The sequence below is a fragment of the Nerophis ophidion genome, linkage group LG07, assembly GCF_033978795.1.
Source record: "Nerophis ophidion isolate RoL-2023_Sa linkage group LG07, RoL_Noph_v1.0, whole genome shotgun sequence".
In the NCBI taxonomy this organism is placed as follows: domain Eukaryota; kingdom Metazoa; phylum Chordata; class Actinopteri; order Syngnathiformes; family Syngnathidae; genus Nerophis; species Nerophis ophidion.
This window is the reverse complement of record NC_084617.1, coordinates 70,653,762-70,673,696: the sequence shown is the minus strand read 5'-3', so window position 1 is coordinate 70,673,696 and position 19,935 is coordinate 70,653,762. Positions and strand designations below refer to the sequence as shown.

Below are 19,935 nucleotides of genomic sequence, written 5' to 3'. Positions count from 1 at the left end.
CGATGCTAAGACCACAACTACAGTCCTGGAAAGTGAACTGTTACAAATATGCGCCACACTGTCAATCCACACCAAACAAGAATGACAAACACATTTTGGGAGAACATCCGCACCGTAACACACGTAATACCCAGAATCCCATGCAGCACTAACTCTTCTGGGATATGGCAGTGCCATGTTGGCATTTTTTTTCATAACTTGAGTTGATTTATTTCGGAAAACCTTGTCACATTGTTTAATGCATCCAGCGGGGTATCGCAACAAAATTAGGCGCATTACTGTGTTTACTGTACGACTGTATATATCGGTATCGGTTGATATTGGAATCGGTAATTAAGAGTTGGACAATATCGGAGTATTGGCAAAAGAGCCATTATTGGACATCTCTAGCTCTATGGTGACATGTCAAAGGAACGTAGACCGTATCTCGATGCTAAAACCACAACTACGGTCCTGGAAAGCGAACTGTTACAAATATGCGCCACACTGTCAATCCACACCAAACAAGAATGACAAACACATTTTGGGAGAACATCCGCACCGTAACACACGTAATACCCAGAATCCCATGCAGCACTAACTCTTCTGGGATATGGCAGTGCCATGTTGGCATTTTTTTTTCATAACTTGAGTTGATTTATTTTGGAAAACCTTGTCACATTGTTTAATGCATCCAGCGGGGTATCGCAACAAAATTAGGCGCATTAATGTGTTTATTGTACGACTGTATATATCGGTATTGGTTGATATCGGAATCGGTAATTAAGAGTTGGACAATATCGGAGTATTGGCAAAAGAGCCATTATTGGACATCTCTAGCTCTATGGTCACATGTCAAGGGAACGTGGACCGTATCTCGATGCTAAAACCACAACTACAGTCCTGGGAAGCGAACTGTTACAAATATGCGCCACACTGTCAATCCACACCAAACAAGAATGACAAACACATTTTGGGAGAACATCCGCACCGTAACACACGTAATACCCAGAATCCCATGCAGCACTAACTCTTCTGGGATATGGCAGTGCCATGTTGGCATTTTTTTTTCATAACTTGAGTTGATTTATTTTGGAAAACCTTGTCACATTGTTTAATGCATCCAGCGGGGTATCGCAACAAAATTAGGCGCACTAATGTGTTTATTGTACGACTGTTTGTATTGGTTGATATCGGAATCGGTAATTAAGAGTTGGACAATATCGGAGTATTGGCAAAAGAGCCATTATTGGACATCTCTAGCTCTACGGTCACATGTGTAAGAAACGTGGACCGTATCTCGATGCTAAAACCACAACTTCAGTCCTGGAAAGCGAACCAAGTTCTGGAAGTACGACTTTTCAAATCAAAGGACCCCAAAACTGACCTGAGCGGTAGCTTGATGGCGATGTAGCGATCCATGGCGATGGCCAGCAGGCTGAAGATGGAGCTCTGGGTGAGGACCAGCACGAAACAGGCGATGAAGAGGCATCCGTAGAAGTTGGAGCAGAAGCCCACGCTGAGGACGATGGCGAACGGAATGGCGAGGACGCCCACCGCGATGTCGGCCACGGCGAGCGAGACCACGAAGAAGTTGGTGTGGCTCTGCAGGTTGCTGTTGAGGAACACGGCCCAACACACCAGCACGTTGCCCAGCACGGAGAAGATGGCGATCAGCAGCTCCAGAGCGATGTAAGGGGCAGAGGCGGCGGGGTTTTCCAGCATGGTGGACGAATGTGAAGTCTCATCGACGAGGAGGGGGAGGAGACCTCGCCTCTACCAGCTTAGCGACGGCCCCGCCAGCGCTCGGACTCGCACCCTGACCCGTCCTCACCACCTGCTCGGCCCGAACCTCAGATAGAAGTCCAAGTCGCTAAACGCGGAAGAGTCCTTTCCAGCCCGAGAGAAGCCTCTTCCCGCGGGTCCTAACCCTCCGCGGCATTTTCCCATGAACCTCTTGAGGGGCTGAGACCTCGCCAGCGACGCCGCATCAATGGAGCGAAGTCGCTGCAGAAGACACAAAGAGGAAATGGTTTGACAGTGAAGGAAGTGTGGCGCAACACGTTAAGACTCAGCCAATAGGAACGCGTTTGTGGTTTTTTTTTTAAAATGTATTCAAGAGTAGTATTCATTTTGCGTTCTGCTCCACCCTCACATTTACAGTCGTGGTCAAAAGTCGGCGTACACTTGTCAAGAATCAATGTTTATTTATATAGACTAAAAATAGAGTGAGATGTTCTACTGCAGGCAAACTGGACAGTCATTGGATAAATGCTCGACTGAAATAAGCAGGGGCGTCCATGAAAAAGACCATCAATCAATCAATGTTTACTCATATAGTCCTAAATCTCTAGTGTCTCAAAGGGCTGCACAAGCCACAACTACAACCTCAGTTCAGAGCCCACAAAAAGGGCAAGAAAAAAACTCACAACCCAGTGGGACGTCAATGTGGATGACTGTGAGAAACCTTGGAGAGGACCGCAGACCACACACACACTCTAGAGGAGATGGGATGCAATGGATGTCGAGTGTCGAGTGGGTCTAACATAATATTGTGAAAGTCCAGTCCATAGTGGATCTAACATACAAACCCCGTTTCCGTATGAGTTGGGGAATTGTGTTAGATGTAAATATAAAGGGAATACAATGATTTGCAAATACTTTTCAATTGAATGCACTATGAGAATCAGCACCTCCAAGTCCGAGTCCATGGTTCTCGCCCGGAAAAGGGTGGAGTGCCATCTCCGGGTTGGGGAGGAGACCCTGACCCAAGTGGAGGAGTTCAAGTACCAAGGAGTCTTGTTCACGAGTGGGGGAAGAGTGGATCGTGAGGTCGACAGGCGGATCGGTGCGGCGTCTTCAGTAATGCGGACGTTGTATCGATCCGTTGTGGTGAAGAAGGAGCTGAGCCGGAAGGCAAAGCTCTCAATTTACCGGTCGATCTACATTCCCATCCTCACCTATGGTCATGAGCTTTGGGTCATGACCGAAAGGATAAGATCACGGGTACAAGCGGCCGAAATGAGTTTCCTCCGCCGGGTGGCGGGGCTCTCCCTTAGAGATAGGGTGAGAAGCTCTGTCATCCGGGAGGAACTCAAAGTAAAGCCGCTGCTCCTCCACATGGAGAGGAGCCAGATGAGGTGGTTCGGGCATCTGGTCAGGATGCCACCCGAACGCCTCCCTAGGGAGGTGTTTAGGGCACGTCCAGCTGGTAGGAGGCCACGGGGAAGACCCAGGACACGTTGGGAAGACTATGTCTCCCGGCTGGCTTGGGAACGCCTCGGGATCCCCCGGGAAGAGCTGGACGAAGTGGCTGGGGAGAGGGAAGTCTGGGCTTCCCTGCTTAGGCTGCTGCCCCCGCGACCCGACCTCGGATAAGCGGAAGATGATGGATGGATGGATGGATGGATGGATGAATGCACTACAAAGACAAGATATTTGATGTTCAAACTCATAAACTTTTTTTTTTTTTTTTTGCAAATAATATTTAACTTAGAATTTCATGGCTGCAACACGTGCCAAAGTAGTTGGGAAAGGGCATGTTCACCACTGTGTTACCTCACCTTTTCTTTTAACAACACTCAATAAACATTTGGGAACTGAGGAAACTAATTGTTGAAGCTTTGAAAGTGGAATTCTTTCCCATTCTTGTTTTATGTAGAGCTTCAGTCGTTCAACAGTCCGGGGTCTCCGCGGTCGTATTTTACGCTTCATAATGCGCCATACACGTTCGACGGGAGACAGGTCTGGACTGCAGGCGGGCCAGGAAAGTACCTGCACTCTTTTTTTATGAAGCCACGCTGTTGTAACACGTGCTGAATGTGGCTTGGCATTGTCTTACTGAAATAAGCAGGGGCGTCCATGAAAAAGACAACGCTTAGATGTCAGCATATGTTTTTCCAAAACCTGCATGTACCTTACAGCATTAATGGTGCCTTCACAGATGTGTAAGTTACCCATGCCTTAAGCACTAATGCACCCCCATACCATCACACATGCTGGCTTTTGAACTTTGCGTTGATAACAGTCTGGATGGTTCGCTTCCCCTTTGGTCTGGGTGACACGATGTCGAATATTTCCAAAAACAATTTGAAATGTGGACTCGTCAGACCACAGAACACTTTTCCACTTTGCATCAGTCCATCTTAAATGCTGGTAGCGTTTCTGGATGTTGTTGATAAATGGCTTTCGCTTTGCTTAGTAGAGCTTTAACTTGCACATACAGATGTAGCGACCAACTCTATTTACTGACAGTGGTTTTCTGAAGTGTTCCTGAGCCCATGTGGTGATATCCTTTAGATATCACTCACCCCCCTCCCCCCCTCCACAAGGGGCGACGACAAGTAAGAAGAAGAAATACGCTTGCAAAGTCCAAAATGATTGGAAAAAAAGAATTTCATTTCATCCAGGACAGCTCAAAGGGATATTTGGAGGTCTTAAAGTTGGCAAGTATGCTTACATGTCCCTTGGCAAGTTTCACTAACCACTCCTCTTGACAAAAACCAATGCAGTGCAACTAAATGTGTTGGTTTTCTGACATTAACTTGTTTCTTCAGCATTGTCCACACGTTTAAGTCAGGACCTTTGGGAAGGCCATTCTAAAACCTTCATTCTGGCCGGATTTAGCTATTCCGCTACCACTTTTGACGTTTTTTGGGGGGCATACTTGTATATTGTAGCGTCGCGGAAGAGTTAGTGCTGCATGGGGTTCTGGGTATTAGTTCTGTTGTGTTACGGTTGCGGATGTTCTCCCGAAATGTGTTTGTCGTTCTTGTTTGGTGTGGGTTCACAGTGTGGCGCATATTTTTTAACAGTGTTAAAGACCCAACCTCCGGGCTGACGATTTCAGGTAGTCCTGAAGAATTTGGAGGTAAGCTTCCTTTTCCATTATCCCATTTACTCTCTGTAAAGCACCAGGAACCAGGAGGACCACGAGCAGGTAAGATGAGTTTTATCACTCAAACAGAGAGGGAACCAGTCTTGCATGGAATAGTTGCTAACATAAAGTGATCTTCGAGCACTGAGGAGTGGGCGAGTGAAACATAAATAGACATAATGCTGATTGGCACAGGTGTGGACCAGGTGCCGATCAACAGCAGGTGAGTAAACGAACACGGTGCTCAGCGAAACAAGCAGGAAGTGGAAACCTAAATAAGAGCACTGATAGGAAGTAAATACAAAAACAAGGAAACAAACAGAAATGAAGTGACCAAAAGCGTAATACTACCACCACCATGCTTGACGGTAGGTTTGGTGTTCTCATAAAAGGCCTCGTCTTTGCTCCTTCTAACATATTGCTGAATATTGTGTCCAAACAGCTCAACTTTTTCTTTTTATCCGACCACAGGACTTTCCTCCAGAAGGTCTTATCTCTGTCCTTGTGATGTCAGATGAAAACAAGATGACATTTTGAATCTAACCTTTGCTGGCGTGTCGAGCGCACGTCAAGACATTAAAAAGATGATGTTGATAATGTGAGCCACAGGCTGCAAAAAGAAGTGAAAGGGCACAGTTTTTAATTCACTGCAGTTTTAAATGTCGAGTGCAGCCACTTAAACGCTTCTCAGTGTTTAAAAATGATAAATAACCTACTCCGACTCAATAATAACAGTGTTTGTCGTACATGCAGCCCGCTACAAATACATTTCAACCATTTGAGAGCTTCTTTTTTGATCATGTTGAAATATTTTTAAGCACAATACTAACTTATCTCCAAATCAACGTGTGCCAACTACCACTCAAATAACTCACGTTCAAATAAAGTTTACTTGCATTATACTTTGTCAACACCACAGTTTCTTAAAGGGGAACATTATCACCAGACCTATGTAAGCGTCAATATATACCTTGATGGTGCAGAAAAAAGACCATCTATTTTTTTTAACCGATTTCCAAACTCTAAATGGGTGAATTTTGGCGAATTAAACGCCTTTCTGTTAATCGCGCTGGAGGCGATGATGTCAGAATGTGACGTCGCCGAGGTAACACGCCCGCCATTTTCATTTTCAACACATTACAAACACCGGGTCTCAGCTCTGTTATTTTCCGTTTTTTCGACTATTTTTTGGAACCTTGGAGACATCATGCCTCGACGGTGTGTTGTCTGAGGGTGTAACAACACTAACAGGGAGGGATTCAAGTTGCACCACTGGCCCAAAGATGCCAAAGTGTCTGCCGCCAGACCCCCATTGAATGTGCCGGAGTTTCTCCACATTTGAGCGGCGATGCTAAGGCAGACATGGCACAGAGATGTATGGATAACCTGCAGATGCATTTGCAACGATAGCCAACGAAATCACAAAGGTGAGTTTTGTTGATCTTGACTGCCAGCTAATCGATGCTAACATGCTATGCTAATCGATGCTAACATGCTATTTACCGGCGGTGCTAAAGCAGACATGGAACAGAGATGTATGGATAACCTGCAGATGCATTTGCAACTATATTACGTTTCCTCCCACCCACATTTAATGCGAAACAAACACTTACCAATCGACGGATTTAAGTTGCTCCAGTGTCAAAAGATGCGAAAGTCCTGATCGTTTGGTCCGCACATTTTACCGGCAATGCTAACGCAGCTATTCGGCCATGCTATGGCTATGAATAGCGTCAATAGCTTCAGTTTCTTCTTCAATATTTTCATACTCCAACCATCTGTTTTACATACATGCGTAATCTGTTGAATCGCTTAAATCGCTGAAATCCGAGTTTGAATCCGGGCTAATGTCGCTATATCTTGCTGTGGTATTCCCATTGTTTGTTTACATTGGCAGCACTGTGTGACGTCACAGGGAAATGGCCAGTGTCTTCGCAGAGAGCGAAAATAAGGCACTTTAAAGCTTTATTTAGGGATGTTCCGAGACCGGTAAAATTTTGAAAAAAATTTCAAAAAATACAACAAGCCACTGGGAACTGATTTTAATTGTTTTTAATCCTTTTGAAATTGTGATAATGTTCCCCTTTAAAGCCACTCATACTATAAATTAAGGGCCCGATCTACGAAAGGTTTGCGTGTATTAAAAAACACGTGCAAACTTGACGGCAAAGCTGATCGACTAAATTTCGGACCAGAGGATTGAGTCTCTTCAGTGATGAAAATAGAGAATCCTTTAAAGGGGAACATAATTACAATTTCAAAAGGGTTAAAAACAATAAAAATCAGTTCCCAGTGGCTTGTTTTATTTTTCGAAGTTTTTTTCAAAATTTCACACCTCCCGGAATATCCCTAAAAAAAGCTTTAAAGTTCTTGATTTTCGCTATTTGCGATGCCACTATCCATTTCCCTGTGACGTCATACAGGGCTGTCTATACAAACAAGATGGTTACCACAGTAAGATATAGCGATATCAGCTCGGATTCAGACTCGGATTTCAGCGGCCTAAGCGATTTAACAGATTACGCATGTATTGAAACAGATGGTCGGAGTATGGAGCCAGATAGCGAAAACGAAATTGAAGAAGAAACTGAAGCTATTGAGCGAATAGCTATTGACGCTATTCGGCCATAGCATGGGTGTACCTAATGAAGTGGCCCATAGCATGGCTGCCTTATTAGCATCGCCGGTAAAATGTGCGGACCAAACGATCAGGACTTTCGCATCTTGTGACACTGGAGCAACTTAAATCCGTCGATTGGTAAGTGTTTGTTTCGCATTAAATGTGGGTACCTAGTTTCAAATGTACATACAGCCAGTGTAAATAGCATGTTAGCATCGATTAGCTGGCAGTCATGCCGTGACCAAATATATCTGATTAGCACATAAGTCAACAACATCAACAAAACTCACCTTTGTGATTTCGTTGACTTTATCGTTGCAAATGCATCTGTAGGTTATCCATACATCTCTGTGCCATGTCTGTCTTAGCATCGCCGCTCAAATGTGAAGACACTCTGGTATATTCAATGGGGGTCTAGCGGCAGATTGCTTGCCAGTGGTGCAACTTGAATCCCTCCCTGTTAGTGTTGTTACACCCTCCGACAACACACCGACGAGGCATGATGTCTCCAAGGTTCCAAAAAATAGTCGAAAAAACGGAAAATAACCCGGTGTTTGTAATGTGAAAATGAAAATGGCGGGTGTATTACCTCGGTGACGTCAGAACCGCTACAAGACCGATAAACAGAAAGGCCTTCTTTTCGCTAAAATTCACCCATTTAGAGTTCGGAAATCGGTTAAAAAAATATATGGTCTTTTTTCTGCAACATCAAGGTATATATTGACGCTTGCATAGGTTTGGTGATAATGTTCCCCTTTAAGTGTGTTGGTCTTCATGTACAGTACAGGCCAAAAGTTTGGACACACCTTCTCGTTCACTCGATCAGGCCTGGGCAATTATTTTGACTCAGGGGCCACATTTAGAGAAAAAAAATGTGTCTGGGGGGGCCGGTATATCTATTTTTATGAACACTAATACAAAACCTCACAGTAATGTCGGATTGAATGCTAAAAATGTTATTAAAGACCGCCTTAAAAAACATAATGGAATTTTACATTTTTCTATGAAGGATAAAACACTGAATATTGACAAAATGTCATGTCTTTGTGATTATTTGTTGTTTGGTTATGTTCTGTTGGTTTTTGGACTCTTTGTGCTCTCTTGTTTTGTCACCATGACAACCATTAGTTTCACCTGTCATGTGTTCGGACTCATGCACCTGTCTGTATTATTTGAGCTTGTAGTTGCCAGGCAGTCGGCCTGGCGTCATACTCTACAATTCGGTTATGACTATACTCAATACTCTGTTTTTGCTGTCCATGCCCCGCCAAGTAAGTTTTGTTTCTTGTCCATAGTTTCTGCCCATGTGTAAGTTTTGTTTTCAAGCCACAGTTTAGTGAGTTTTTTTTTAGTTCATGTTTCATGTCCTCAGTTTTGCCTTTGCTTTTACGTGCGTTAGGCACGCTCGCCTCCGGGTTGTTTTTTGTTTCCTCAGTCTAGTTTTTTTTGGATAAATGACACAATATGTTACTCCATACGACTAATTAGGAGCATTTGTTTGTTTACTTACTACTAAAAGACAAGTTGTCTACTATGTTCACTATTTTATTTACAGACAAACTTGCACTGCAAAAACTGAAATCTAAGTAAGATGAAATATCTCAAATCAGGGTGATATTTTTTTATTTTCTGTCTGATATGATAATTCTTCTCACTTAGCAGATTTTATGTTCGAGTGTTTTACTTGTTTTAAAGGTTTTGATCCTAAATGATCTCAGTAAGATTGGCCATGCGATGAGGTGGCGACTTGTCCAGGGTGTACTCCGCCTTCCGCCCGATTGTAGCTAAGATAGGCACCAGCGCCCCCCTGCAACCCCAAAGGGAATAAGCGGTAGAAAATGGATGGATAGGTGATCTCAGTAGGATATTACAGCTTGTTGGCTGAGATTTGATGACCTATATTGAGTAAGACATGCTTGAAACTAAAATATCAACTGTTGCAAAGCTGTGTCTTTAACACTCACAAGTATAAAACTTTTTTTTTAAAGTAATAATTTCTTACCAAAAAAATCATGATGCATTATGTCAAGATAATGGCACTAGCATTTACTTCATTTAAGAATATTTTTAAACATATTGAGCAAAAAGGTCTCTTTTTTTTTCTACCAAGAAAAGTGCACTTGTTATTAGTGAGAATATACTTATTTTAAGGTCTTTTTGGGTTCATTGAGGTTAGCTAATTTTACTTGTTTTGGAAAGTCTTGACAAGCCAAATTTTCTTGTTCTATTGGCAGACATTTTTGATTTGTTCAAATAATATACCCCTCATTTTTATACATATTTTTCTTCTTTTTGAACGCTGACTTTTTGCAGTGTGCAATAAGAAACGTGTGTTTAATGTACCCTAAGATTTTTTTGGTTAAAATAAAGCCAATAATGACTTATTGGCTTTACCAAAATACATTTTGGATATATATTGGTATCGGGACAACCCTAATAGGACATCCATATGAAAAATAAACATCTTGCAATATCCATCCATCTTCTTCCGCTTATCAGAGGTCGGGTCGCGGGGGCAACAACCTAAGCAGGGAAACCCAGACTTCCCTCTCCCCAGCCACTTCGTCTAGCTCTTCCCGGGGAATCCCGAGGCGTTCCCAGGCCAGCCGGGAGACATAGTCTTCCCAACGTGTCCTGGGTCTTCCCCGTGGCGTCCTACTGGTTGGACGTGCCCTAAACACCTCCCTAGGGAGGCGTTCGGGTGGCATCCTGACCAGATGCCCGAACCACCTCATCTGGCTCCTCTCCATGTGGAGGAGCAGCGGCTTTACTTTGAGTTCCTCCCGGATGGCAGAGCTTCTCACCCTATCTCTAAGGGAGAGGAAACTCATTTCGGCCGCTTGTACCCGTGATCTTATCCTTTCAGTCATGACCCAAAGCTCATGACCATAGGTGAGGATGGGAACGTAGATCGACCGGTAAATTGAGAGCTTTGCCTTCCGGCTCAGCTCCTTCTTCACCACAACGGATCGGTACAACGTCCGCATTACTGAAGACGCCGCACCGATCTCACGATCCACTCTTCCCCCACTCGTGAACAAGACTCCTAGGTACTTGAACTCCTCCACTTGGGGCAGGGTCTCCTCTCCAACCCGGAGATGGCATTCCACCCTTTTCCGGGCGAGAACCATGGACTCGGACTTGGAGGTGCTGATTCTCATTCCGGTCGCTTCACACTCGGCTGCGAACCGATCCAGTGAGAGCTGAAGATCCCGGTCAGACGAAGCCATCAGGACCACATCATCTGCAAAAAGCAGAGACCTAATCCCGCGGTCACCAAACCGGAACCCCTCAACGCCTTGACTGCGCCTAGAAATTCTGTCCATAAAAGTTATGAACAGAATCGGTGACAAAGGACAGCCTTGGCGGAGTCCAACCCCTCACTGGAAATGTGTCCGACTTACTGCCGGCAATGCGGACCAAGCTCTGGCACTGATCGTACAGGGAGCGGACCGCCACAATAAGACAGTCCGGTACCCCATACTCTCTGAGCACTCCCCACAGGACTTCCCGAGGGACACGGTCGAATGCCTTCTCCAAGTCCACAAAGCACATGTAGACTGGTTCGGGACAAACTCCCATGCACCCTCAAGAACCCTGCCGAGAGTATAGAGCTGGTCCACAGTTCCACGACCAGGACGAAAACCACACTGTTCCTCCTGAATCCGAGGTTCGACTATCCGGCGTAGCCTCCTCTCCAGTACACCTGAATAAACCTTACCGGGAAGTCTGAGGAGTGTGATCTTGCAATATATATTTTGATATATTTTGCTTCATATAGCACTTTTTCTCCAATGGCTTTACATTGAGAAGCCCACGAAGTGACTTCTGGCACTGGGAGCAAGGTGGGTGAAGTGTCTTCCCCGAGGACACTCCAGGAAGGCAGAAGCTGGATTTGAACCTAGAACCTCAAGTTTCTAGGTTGGGGTGAGCCACGCCACCCCAATAATATAACAAGTAACATTGATGTCGACACTCAAGTTGGATATCTCTAGCAATCAAAACAACTTACCTCTGCTGTCCTTTAGAAAAACGTCCTCTCGGCGTCCAGGGAGGGTTTTTGAAGTTCTCACCACGTCTGTCACGGCCCGTCTGCATGCAGCGCACGAGGCATGTTTGCTCTCCTCCAGACTGGCAACTAAAAGCCCACTTGCTGTGGGCATCCCATCCCCTGGTGACACATAGAGGTGTGACACCTGAGCTGGATGATGAGTCACGCCAAGCCATAATAGAACATTTTATAGGCTGGATGATGTTGACTCTCCCTCTAAATGGGCCATCTTAAATCCTTAATGGATTTGTCCATTACAAACCCATTCGTAATGGGTCCTGGTTTTTGGTTGTTAATTCAGAGCAGCATTATAGTAATGCTTATCCTCTTCTCATTTGATTCTTCCAGGTTTTTTTTTTTTTTTCAATTGAAGGACTCAGGATCGATTTGATAGTTTTCTGGAAGCCTCTCTTATCATTTTGTTATGTGCGGTGTCCACTTTAAAGTGCAATATAATGTTTCCCCTACCAGGAGCACTGGACTCATTGGAGCCTTAGAAGCGCGCAAGGCAGAGTTGGTCAAATATTTTACATTGAATAAATGTCAATTATACAAAACCCCGTTTCCATATGAGTTGGGAAATTGTGTTAGAGGTAAATAAAAACAGAATTCAATGATTTGCAAATCCTTTTCAACCCATATTCAATTGAATGCACTATAAAGACAAGATAATTGATGTTCAAACTCATAAGCTTTATATTTTTTTGCAAATAATAATGAACTTTAAATTTCATGGCTGCAACAGGTGCCAAAGTAGTTGGGAAAGGGCATGTTCACCACTGTGTTACATCTAACCCTGGCCTGGGAACGCCTCGGGATCCCCCGGGAAGAGCTGGACGAAGTGGCTGGGGAGAGGGAAGTCTGGCCTTCCCTGCTTAGGCTGCTGCCCCCGCGACCCGACCTCGGATAGGCGGAAGAAGATGGATGGATAGAAGGATAAAATATAATATAATATCCATCCATCCCTCCATGGATAAAATATAATGGGAACGTAGATCGACCGGTAAATTGAGAGCTTTGCCTTCCGGCTCAGCTCCTTCTTCACCACAACGGATCGGTACAACGTCCGCATTACTGAAGACGCCGCACCGATCTCACAATCCACTCTTCCCCCACTCGTGAACAAGACTCCTAGGTATTTGAACTCCTCCACTTGGGGCAGGGTCTCCTCCCCAACCCGGAGATGGCATTCCACCCTTTTCCGGGCGAGAACCATGGACTCGGACTTGGAGGTGCTGATTCTCATTCCGGTCGCTTCACACTCGGCTGCGAACCGATCCAGTGAGAGCTGAAGATAGAAGGATAAAATATAATATCCATCCATGGAGGGATGGATGGATATTATATTTTATCCATGGAGGGATGGATGGATATTATATTTTATCCTTCTATCCATCCATCTTCTTCCGCCTATCCGAGGTCGGGTCGCGGGGGCAGCAGCCTAAGTAGGGAAGGCCGGACTTCCCTCTCCCCAGCCACTTCATCCAGCTAGAAGGATAAAATATAATACAATAATATAATAGATCAGTATATACTATATACTGTATATATAAAATGTAAATATTACATATATTATATTGGTAACTCTTTAATTTAAGGTACACCTTATTCACCATTAATTAGTTGCTTATTAACATGCAAATTAGTAACATATTGGCTCTTAATTAGTCGTTATTAAATACATATTAATGCCTTGTTCTGCATGGCCTTTTTATACAAGCAGTAAGCCATTAACTAAGAGTCTTCCCTAACCCTATGTTATATAAGCAACTAATTACTGGTGAAAATGTTCCCTAGACTAAAGTGTTACCTTTATATTTTATGCTGCTACCATGGTACATTTTTAGTGTACTTAATTATCTTTTCCATCCTTTGTAACTGAGCTATGTTGAACAATTTCCCTTAAAGGCCTACTGAAACCCACTACTACCGACCACGCAGTCTGATAGTTTATATATCAATGATGAAATATTAACATTGCAACACATGCCAATACTGCCGGTTCAGTTTACTAAATTGCAATTTTTAATTTTGCGCAGAGTATCCTGCTAAAACGTTGCAGTAGTATGACGCGTACGCGTGACGTCACGCATTGTAGAGGACATTTTGTTCCAGCACCGTTCACAGCTATAAGTCGTCTGTTTTTATCGCATAATTCCACAGTATTATCGACATCTGTGTTGCTGAATCTTTTGTAATTTGTCCAATGAATTATGGAGACGTCAAAGAAGAAAGCTGTAGGTGGGAAGCGGTGTATTGCGGCCGCCTTTAGCAACACAAACACAGCCGGTGTTTCATTGTTTACATTCCCGAAAGATGACGATGAAGCTTTGCTAAGGCGGTCAAGCGAACATGGTTCCCTACCACATGTCAACCGGCAGGTTTCGGTGAGAAAATGGTAATAATAAGTCGGCTCTTACCATAGACATGAGCGGAGAGCTTGCGTCGGTCCTCCTGCACCTGTCAAAAAGGCAGCTGCGGACTCTCTTGCCTCCTCCCACCGGCCGCTCCTGACCGTCGGATGCTTCCACCGTGGAGGAGGGGGAAAAAAATAAAAATCTCAGCCCAGCCCCACCGGCCGCCTTCGCCTCGTCGAGAAACGTGGCGTCCCTCGGAGACACTGGCGGTCACCACACCCCTCCGGCTTTTTTTTACTCCTGCTGTGCCAAATTCCGTTGACAAAAGTGCCAGGTTTACGGCACTTATTTGCCGCACACTATTGCCTATTAGATTGGACCACACACACACAAAGTACAGTGTATTATGCAGCGATCATTTCAAAAGATCGTGTTTTGAAGAGGGTCCCTTGCAAAGGGCAGAGATGGGCATCGCCACCAACCGTCGACTGGTGTTGAAGAAAAGTGCGGGGCTGACCTTCAGGTTGTACAGGTACGACCATATTATCTCACTAAAACACTAGTAACACAATAAGCAGATTTTCCAGAATTATCCTAGTAAATTTGTCTAATAACATCTGAAACGCTCCCACTGTATAGTCTTTTTTTTTCTAGTCCTTCACTCTCACTTTCCTCATCCACCAATCTTTCATCCTTGCTCAAATTAATGGGGAAATCGTCGCTTTCTCAGTCCGAATCGCTCTCGCTGCTGGTGGCCCTGATTGTAAACAATGTTCAGATGTGAGGAGCTCCACAGCCCGTATGTCAAGTATGACACATAGAATGGACCTGCTATCCCCGTTTAAATAAGAAAATCGCATTTCAGTAGGCCTTTGTGGATCAATAAAGTCGGTCTAAGTCTAACGTCGCTCCTCGGTAGTTGTGTATCTTTTTCAATCAAAGCAAAACACGACAAAAAGGTAAGAAACGGCAAAATATGACTGCAGAGTGTAATAAATACCTACAATATGATATTTTATCACGTAGAAATGTGCTTCCGCATCTGTTGCCGACCCCCGCGTTTCGGGCCGGTTGCTCTGAAAACAAACCACGCCCACTCTTGCTTTGTTCCTCGTGCGAGCTGCTGTGACCTAGATTACCGTAATAACTCCTATGACACTCAAAAGTGCAGACTTCAACCATTGGAATACTTTCTTTAGTCCAAGACTTACGGTAATTTCAAAACATCACTGCACATCATAATGGAAAATACACTTTTGATGTTAAATACCTTTGCAACCTCGTTATTCTATTGCCTATGTTTTATATTTATAAATGCAAGTTTCTTAATAACCGAATGGTCTTTTGTGCCTTTAAAAAAGATTTAGAACTCTACATTAAAACACTGCCTCTAACAACAAAAAAAGCTATGAAAACAATGATGCTGTGTTTCAAATTTAAGTTATTTACTGAAATTGAGAGTCTATGGCTTTGCATTTTATTTATTATTATATATATGTATTTTTTTTAGTATTCTATTTTAGTTACTTTGAATTTACAACCCCCTGGCGCTGTTCTGTTTTATTTTATACTGTTTTTTGTACTATTTTGTACTGTTTTCGTACATATCTTGATTATTGTTTCTCATCTGTTTGTTTGAAAATGTTGAAACTTATAAAAAAAAGTTTAAAAATTTTTTTTCAGATGTTAAAGGTCTAAAAAAACAAAATGATTTAGAACATCCGGCGAGCCGTATTGAATGAATGAATGAATGTATTTATTGTGGCAGATAGACATATATAGTGACACATCAGTACTCTTTGTAATTTGACAGACATGCAACGGCACCCACCGAAAAAGGGATACGGGGGGGAAAAAAAGTCCATCCATCCATTTTCTACCGCTGCAAGGTACACCCTCAATCAACTTAAATTGTTGGTTATATATGTTGGTCATATATGTTACTAGTATAGTCCAGGTTTCAACAGCAGATTTGATTGATACATGACAATTTCAGAAGAAGTATGACGTAGTATAACAAGCCAAACAGCTCAGTTTTTGTTTCGTATGACCACAGAACTTTCCTCCAGAAGATATTATCTTTGTCCATGTCAGATGAAAAAAAAATTGAAACCCAGCAGTATGTTTGGAGGAGAAAAGGTGAGGCCTTTAATCCCAGGAACACCATACCTACCGTCAAGCATGGAGGTGGTAGTATTATGCTATGGGCCTGTTTTGCTGCCAATGGAACTGGTGCTTGACAGAGAGTAAATGGGACAATGAAAAAGGAGGATTACCTCCAAATTCTTCAGGACAACCGAAAATCATCAGCCCGGAGGTTGGGTCTTGGGCGCAGTTGGGTGTTCCAACAGGACAATGACCCAGAACATGCGTCAAAAGTGGTAAAGGAATGGCTAAATCAGGCTAGAATGAAAGTTTTGGAATGGCCTTCCTAAAGTCCTGACGTAAACGTGTGGACAATGCTGAAGAAACAAGTCCATGTCAAAAAACAACAAATTAAGATGAACTGCACCAGTTTTGTCAAGAGGAGTGGTCAAACCTTCAACCAGAAGCTTGTGGATGGCTACCAAAAGCGCCTTATTGCAGTGAAACTTGCCAAGGTACATTTAAGGACATATCAACATTGCTGTATGTATACTTTTGACCCAGCAGATTGGCTCACATTTTCAGTAGACCCATGATAAAGTCATAAAAGAACTAAAACTTCATGATTTTTTTTTTGTGATCAACAAGTATGTGCTCCAATCATTCTATCACAAAAAACAAGAGTTGTAGAAACTATTGGAAACGCAAGAAAGCCAACTTTTGATCACGACTGTGTATATATATATGTATATATATACATATATATATATATATACACACATATATATATATATATATACATATACATATATATATATATATATATACACACCCACACACATATATGTACATATATATATGTACATATATATATATATATGTACATATATATATCCTTATATATATATATATATATATATATGTGCATATATATATCCTTATATAAGTATATGTACACATATATATATATATATACACACACACACATATATATATACATATATATATATATATATATATATATATATATATATATATATATATATATATATACATACACACACACATATATATATACATACATATATATATATATATATATATATACACACACACATATATATATATATACACACACACACACATATATACATACATATATATACATATCCTTATATAAGTATATATATATATATATATATATATATATATATATATATATATATGAAGTTGCAACTTGTCCAGGGTGTACACCGCCTTCCGCCCGATTGTAGCTGAGATGGGCACCAGCGACCCCCGCGACCCCAAAGGGAATAAGCGGTAGAAAATGGATGAATATATATATATATATATATATATATATATATATATATATATATATACACACACACAGTATACATTCATATACATACACATACACACATACATATATATATATATATATATATATATATATATATATATATATATACACACACACAGTATACATTCATATACATACACATACACACATATATAATTCTTTAAATAATTGCCCAGGCCTGTCTTAGATTGTTAGCCACCTCCTTTTTAGGAGTTTTTGCTATTTAGAATGCACCAAAAAAAAAGAAATAACTGTTCCTGTTTCACGTAAGGATTGTGGAAGATAGGAGAAATTCCAAATCAATTGCAGTTTTCCTTTAAAACAAAGTATTTATCCGGTAATCTATCCTAGTAGATGTAAATAATTCACTGTACATTGCAGTATTACTGATTTGATATTTAATGTAGAGACAATAATTACGGTTTTATGATGAGAAAATGAAGCAACAGTGAACTTTGTTTTCAATTCATTATTGTGCACTTTATTCTGCATCACACACACTTCACACGTGAACTAAAGCATAGGCACAACATAAAAGTGTGATCAGTTTCTCAAAACAAAAAAAAAGCATATTGTTAATGTGACCTGAAAAAATACTGACTTTATAGGCAACACGGAGTTAAAAAAAACAACAAAACAAAACCAAAAACAACTTTAGGTTCAGTGGAATTCTCAGAGCATTTTCAAGTAAACCAAGGAAAGCAAACAACATTTCAACAGATCCAGTAAAGACACAAAAGGATTGTTCACATTTGCTTCACCGCTTCTTGAGTCCGTTTGACACATTCAAGGTCTGCAAATAAGCAGCGCACGTCTTAATTGCTGCGGTCCGGTCCGGACCGTGCAGGTGTCGGCCATTAAATACAGCGCTGGAATCAGGCGCTACACAAAAAGAAGTGTTGCAACATGGCATCACACACACACACGCGCACACACACACACGCACAAAGTGTGTAACAGACCTGTACAGATTGTAGTGACGTGGTTTGGCAAATGTGCTTCGTTTTTAAGACAAAAACAGTGATGTTGCCATAGAAACCAGCTGGCGGCCTCCTCTGACCCAAATCAGCACACGGTAACGCACACCAGAGGGGAAAAAAAACATATTTAGTCCATTTGAAGAGGCGCCGTCATCGTTTTCTACACTGCGGGGTTGAAAAAAAAACAAAAACTGCAATATTCACTCTCAGGAAAAAAAATGTTAAGGCATGAAAAAGCGGATGTGTGTAAGTAACATAGTCATGTAACAGATTCACCCCCAAAAAATACAGTGATTAGAAAGACCCAAATAAATACAGTGAACCAGGTCTAGTGAGCAAGACTTCTATAGTCTGTATCCCTAAAGTCGTGGCGAGTCACAGTCGCACGCTGGCAACACTAAATGGTTTTTGTACAAACCCCGTTTCCATATGAGTTGGGAAATTGTGTTAGATGTAAATATAAACGGAATACAATGATTTGCAAATTATTTTCAACCCATATTCAGTTGAATATGCTACAAAGACAACATATTTGATGTTCAATCTGATAAACATTTTTTTTTTTTAAGTTGAGAAAGGTGGCAAAAAATACTGATTTGGAACATCCCATAAGTGTGCAGGCTAAAGAAAAGGTGATGTAACAGTGGTGAACATGCCCTTTCCCAACTACTTTGGCACATGTTGCAGCCATGAAATTCTAAGTTAATTATTATTTGCAAAAAAAAAAATTAAGTTAATGAGTTTGAACATCAAATATCTTGTCCTTGTAGTGCATTCAATTGAATATGGGTTGAAAATGATTTGCAAATCATTGTAATCCGTTTATATTTACAACTAACACAATTTCCCAACTCATATGGAAACAGGGTTTGTAACACAAAACGTCCCTTAGAGATCATTTATATAAAACAGAGGTGTCCAAAGTGCGGCCCAAGGTTAGTTGTTTTTTTTAAAAATAACATAAAAAAACTAGCCTGCGTCACAAAATCACCAAGTATTTTGGGGCACGATCAGAAAAGAAAACAATTAAAATGTGATAAGGAAAAGGATTTTGCCATGTTGAAAAAATTAACAACAAAAGGATCTAATTATTCATGAATAATTTAAATCAAATTGCAAACTTGAAAAGTAACAATTAAATGTAAAAAAAATAACTAAAGGTTCCAATTATTCATGAATAATTTAAATCAAATTGCAACCTTAAAAAACAAGAATTAAATGTAAAAAATTAACAACAAAATGATCTAATTATTCATGAGTAATTTAAATCAAATTGCAACCTTGAAAACTAAGAATTAAATGTAAAAAAAATAACTAAAGGTTCCAATTATTCATGAATAATTTAAATCAAATTGCAACCTTAAAAAACAACAATTAAAAGTAAAAAATAACAACGAAATGATCTAAATATTTATGAATAATTTAAATCAAATTGCAACCTTGAAAACTAACAATTAAATTTAAAAAAACAACAACAAAAAGATCTAATTATTCATGAATAATTCAAATCAAATCGCAACCTTGAAAACTAAGAATTAAATGTAAAAAAAATAACTAAAGGTTCCAATTATTCATGAATAATTTAAATCATATTGCAACCTTAAAAACCAACAATTAAATGTAA

The 19,935-nt window shown here is 41.3% G+C and overlaps 1 protein-coding gene across 2 annotated transcripts in view; it reads right to left on the bottom strand.

Annotated features, from left to right (window-relative positions):
• adora2aa (adenosine A2a receptor a) overlaps window positions 1–19,935 on the bottom strand; it is a 36,964-nt gene extending 17,029 nt beyond the window's left edge. The window contains exons 1-3 of one of the 2 annotated variants that reach the window (XM_061907035.1): window positions 18,294–19,935; window positions 11,488–11,646; window positions 1,367–1,986 (exon numbers count right to left, since the gene is read on the bottom strand). In XM_061907035.1, coding sequence (XP_061763019.1) covers window positions 1,367–1,704 — 338 coding nt within the window. In that variant the 5' untranslated portion in view covers window positions 1,705–1,986; window positions 11,488–11,646; window positions 18,294–19,935. Of the gene's footprint in view, window positions 1–1,366; window positions 1,987–11,487; window positions 11,647–14,887; window positions 14,975–18,293 lie in introns of those variants that run through there. The other variant, XM_061907036.1, reaches the window with a different exon arrangement.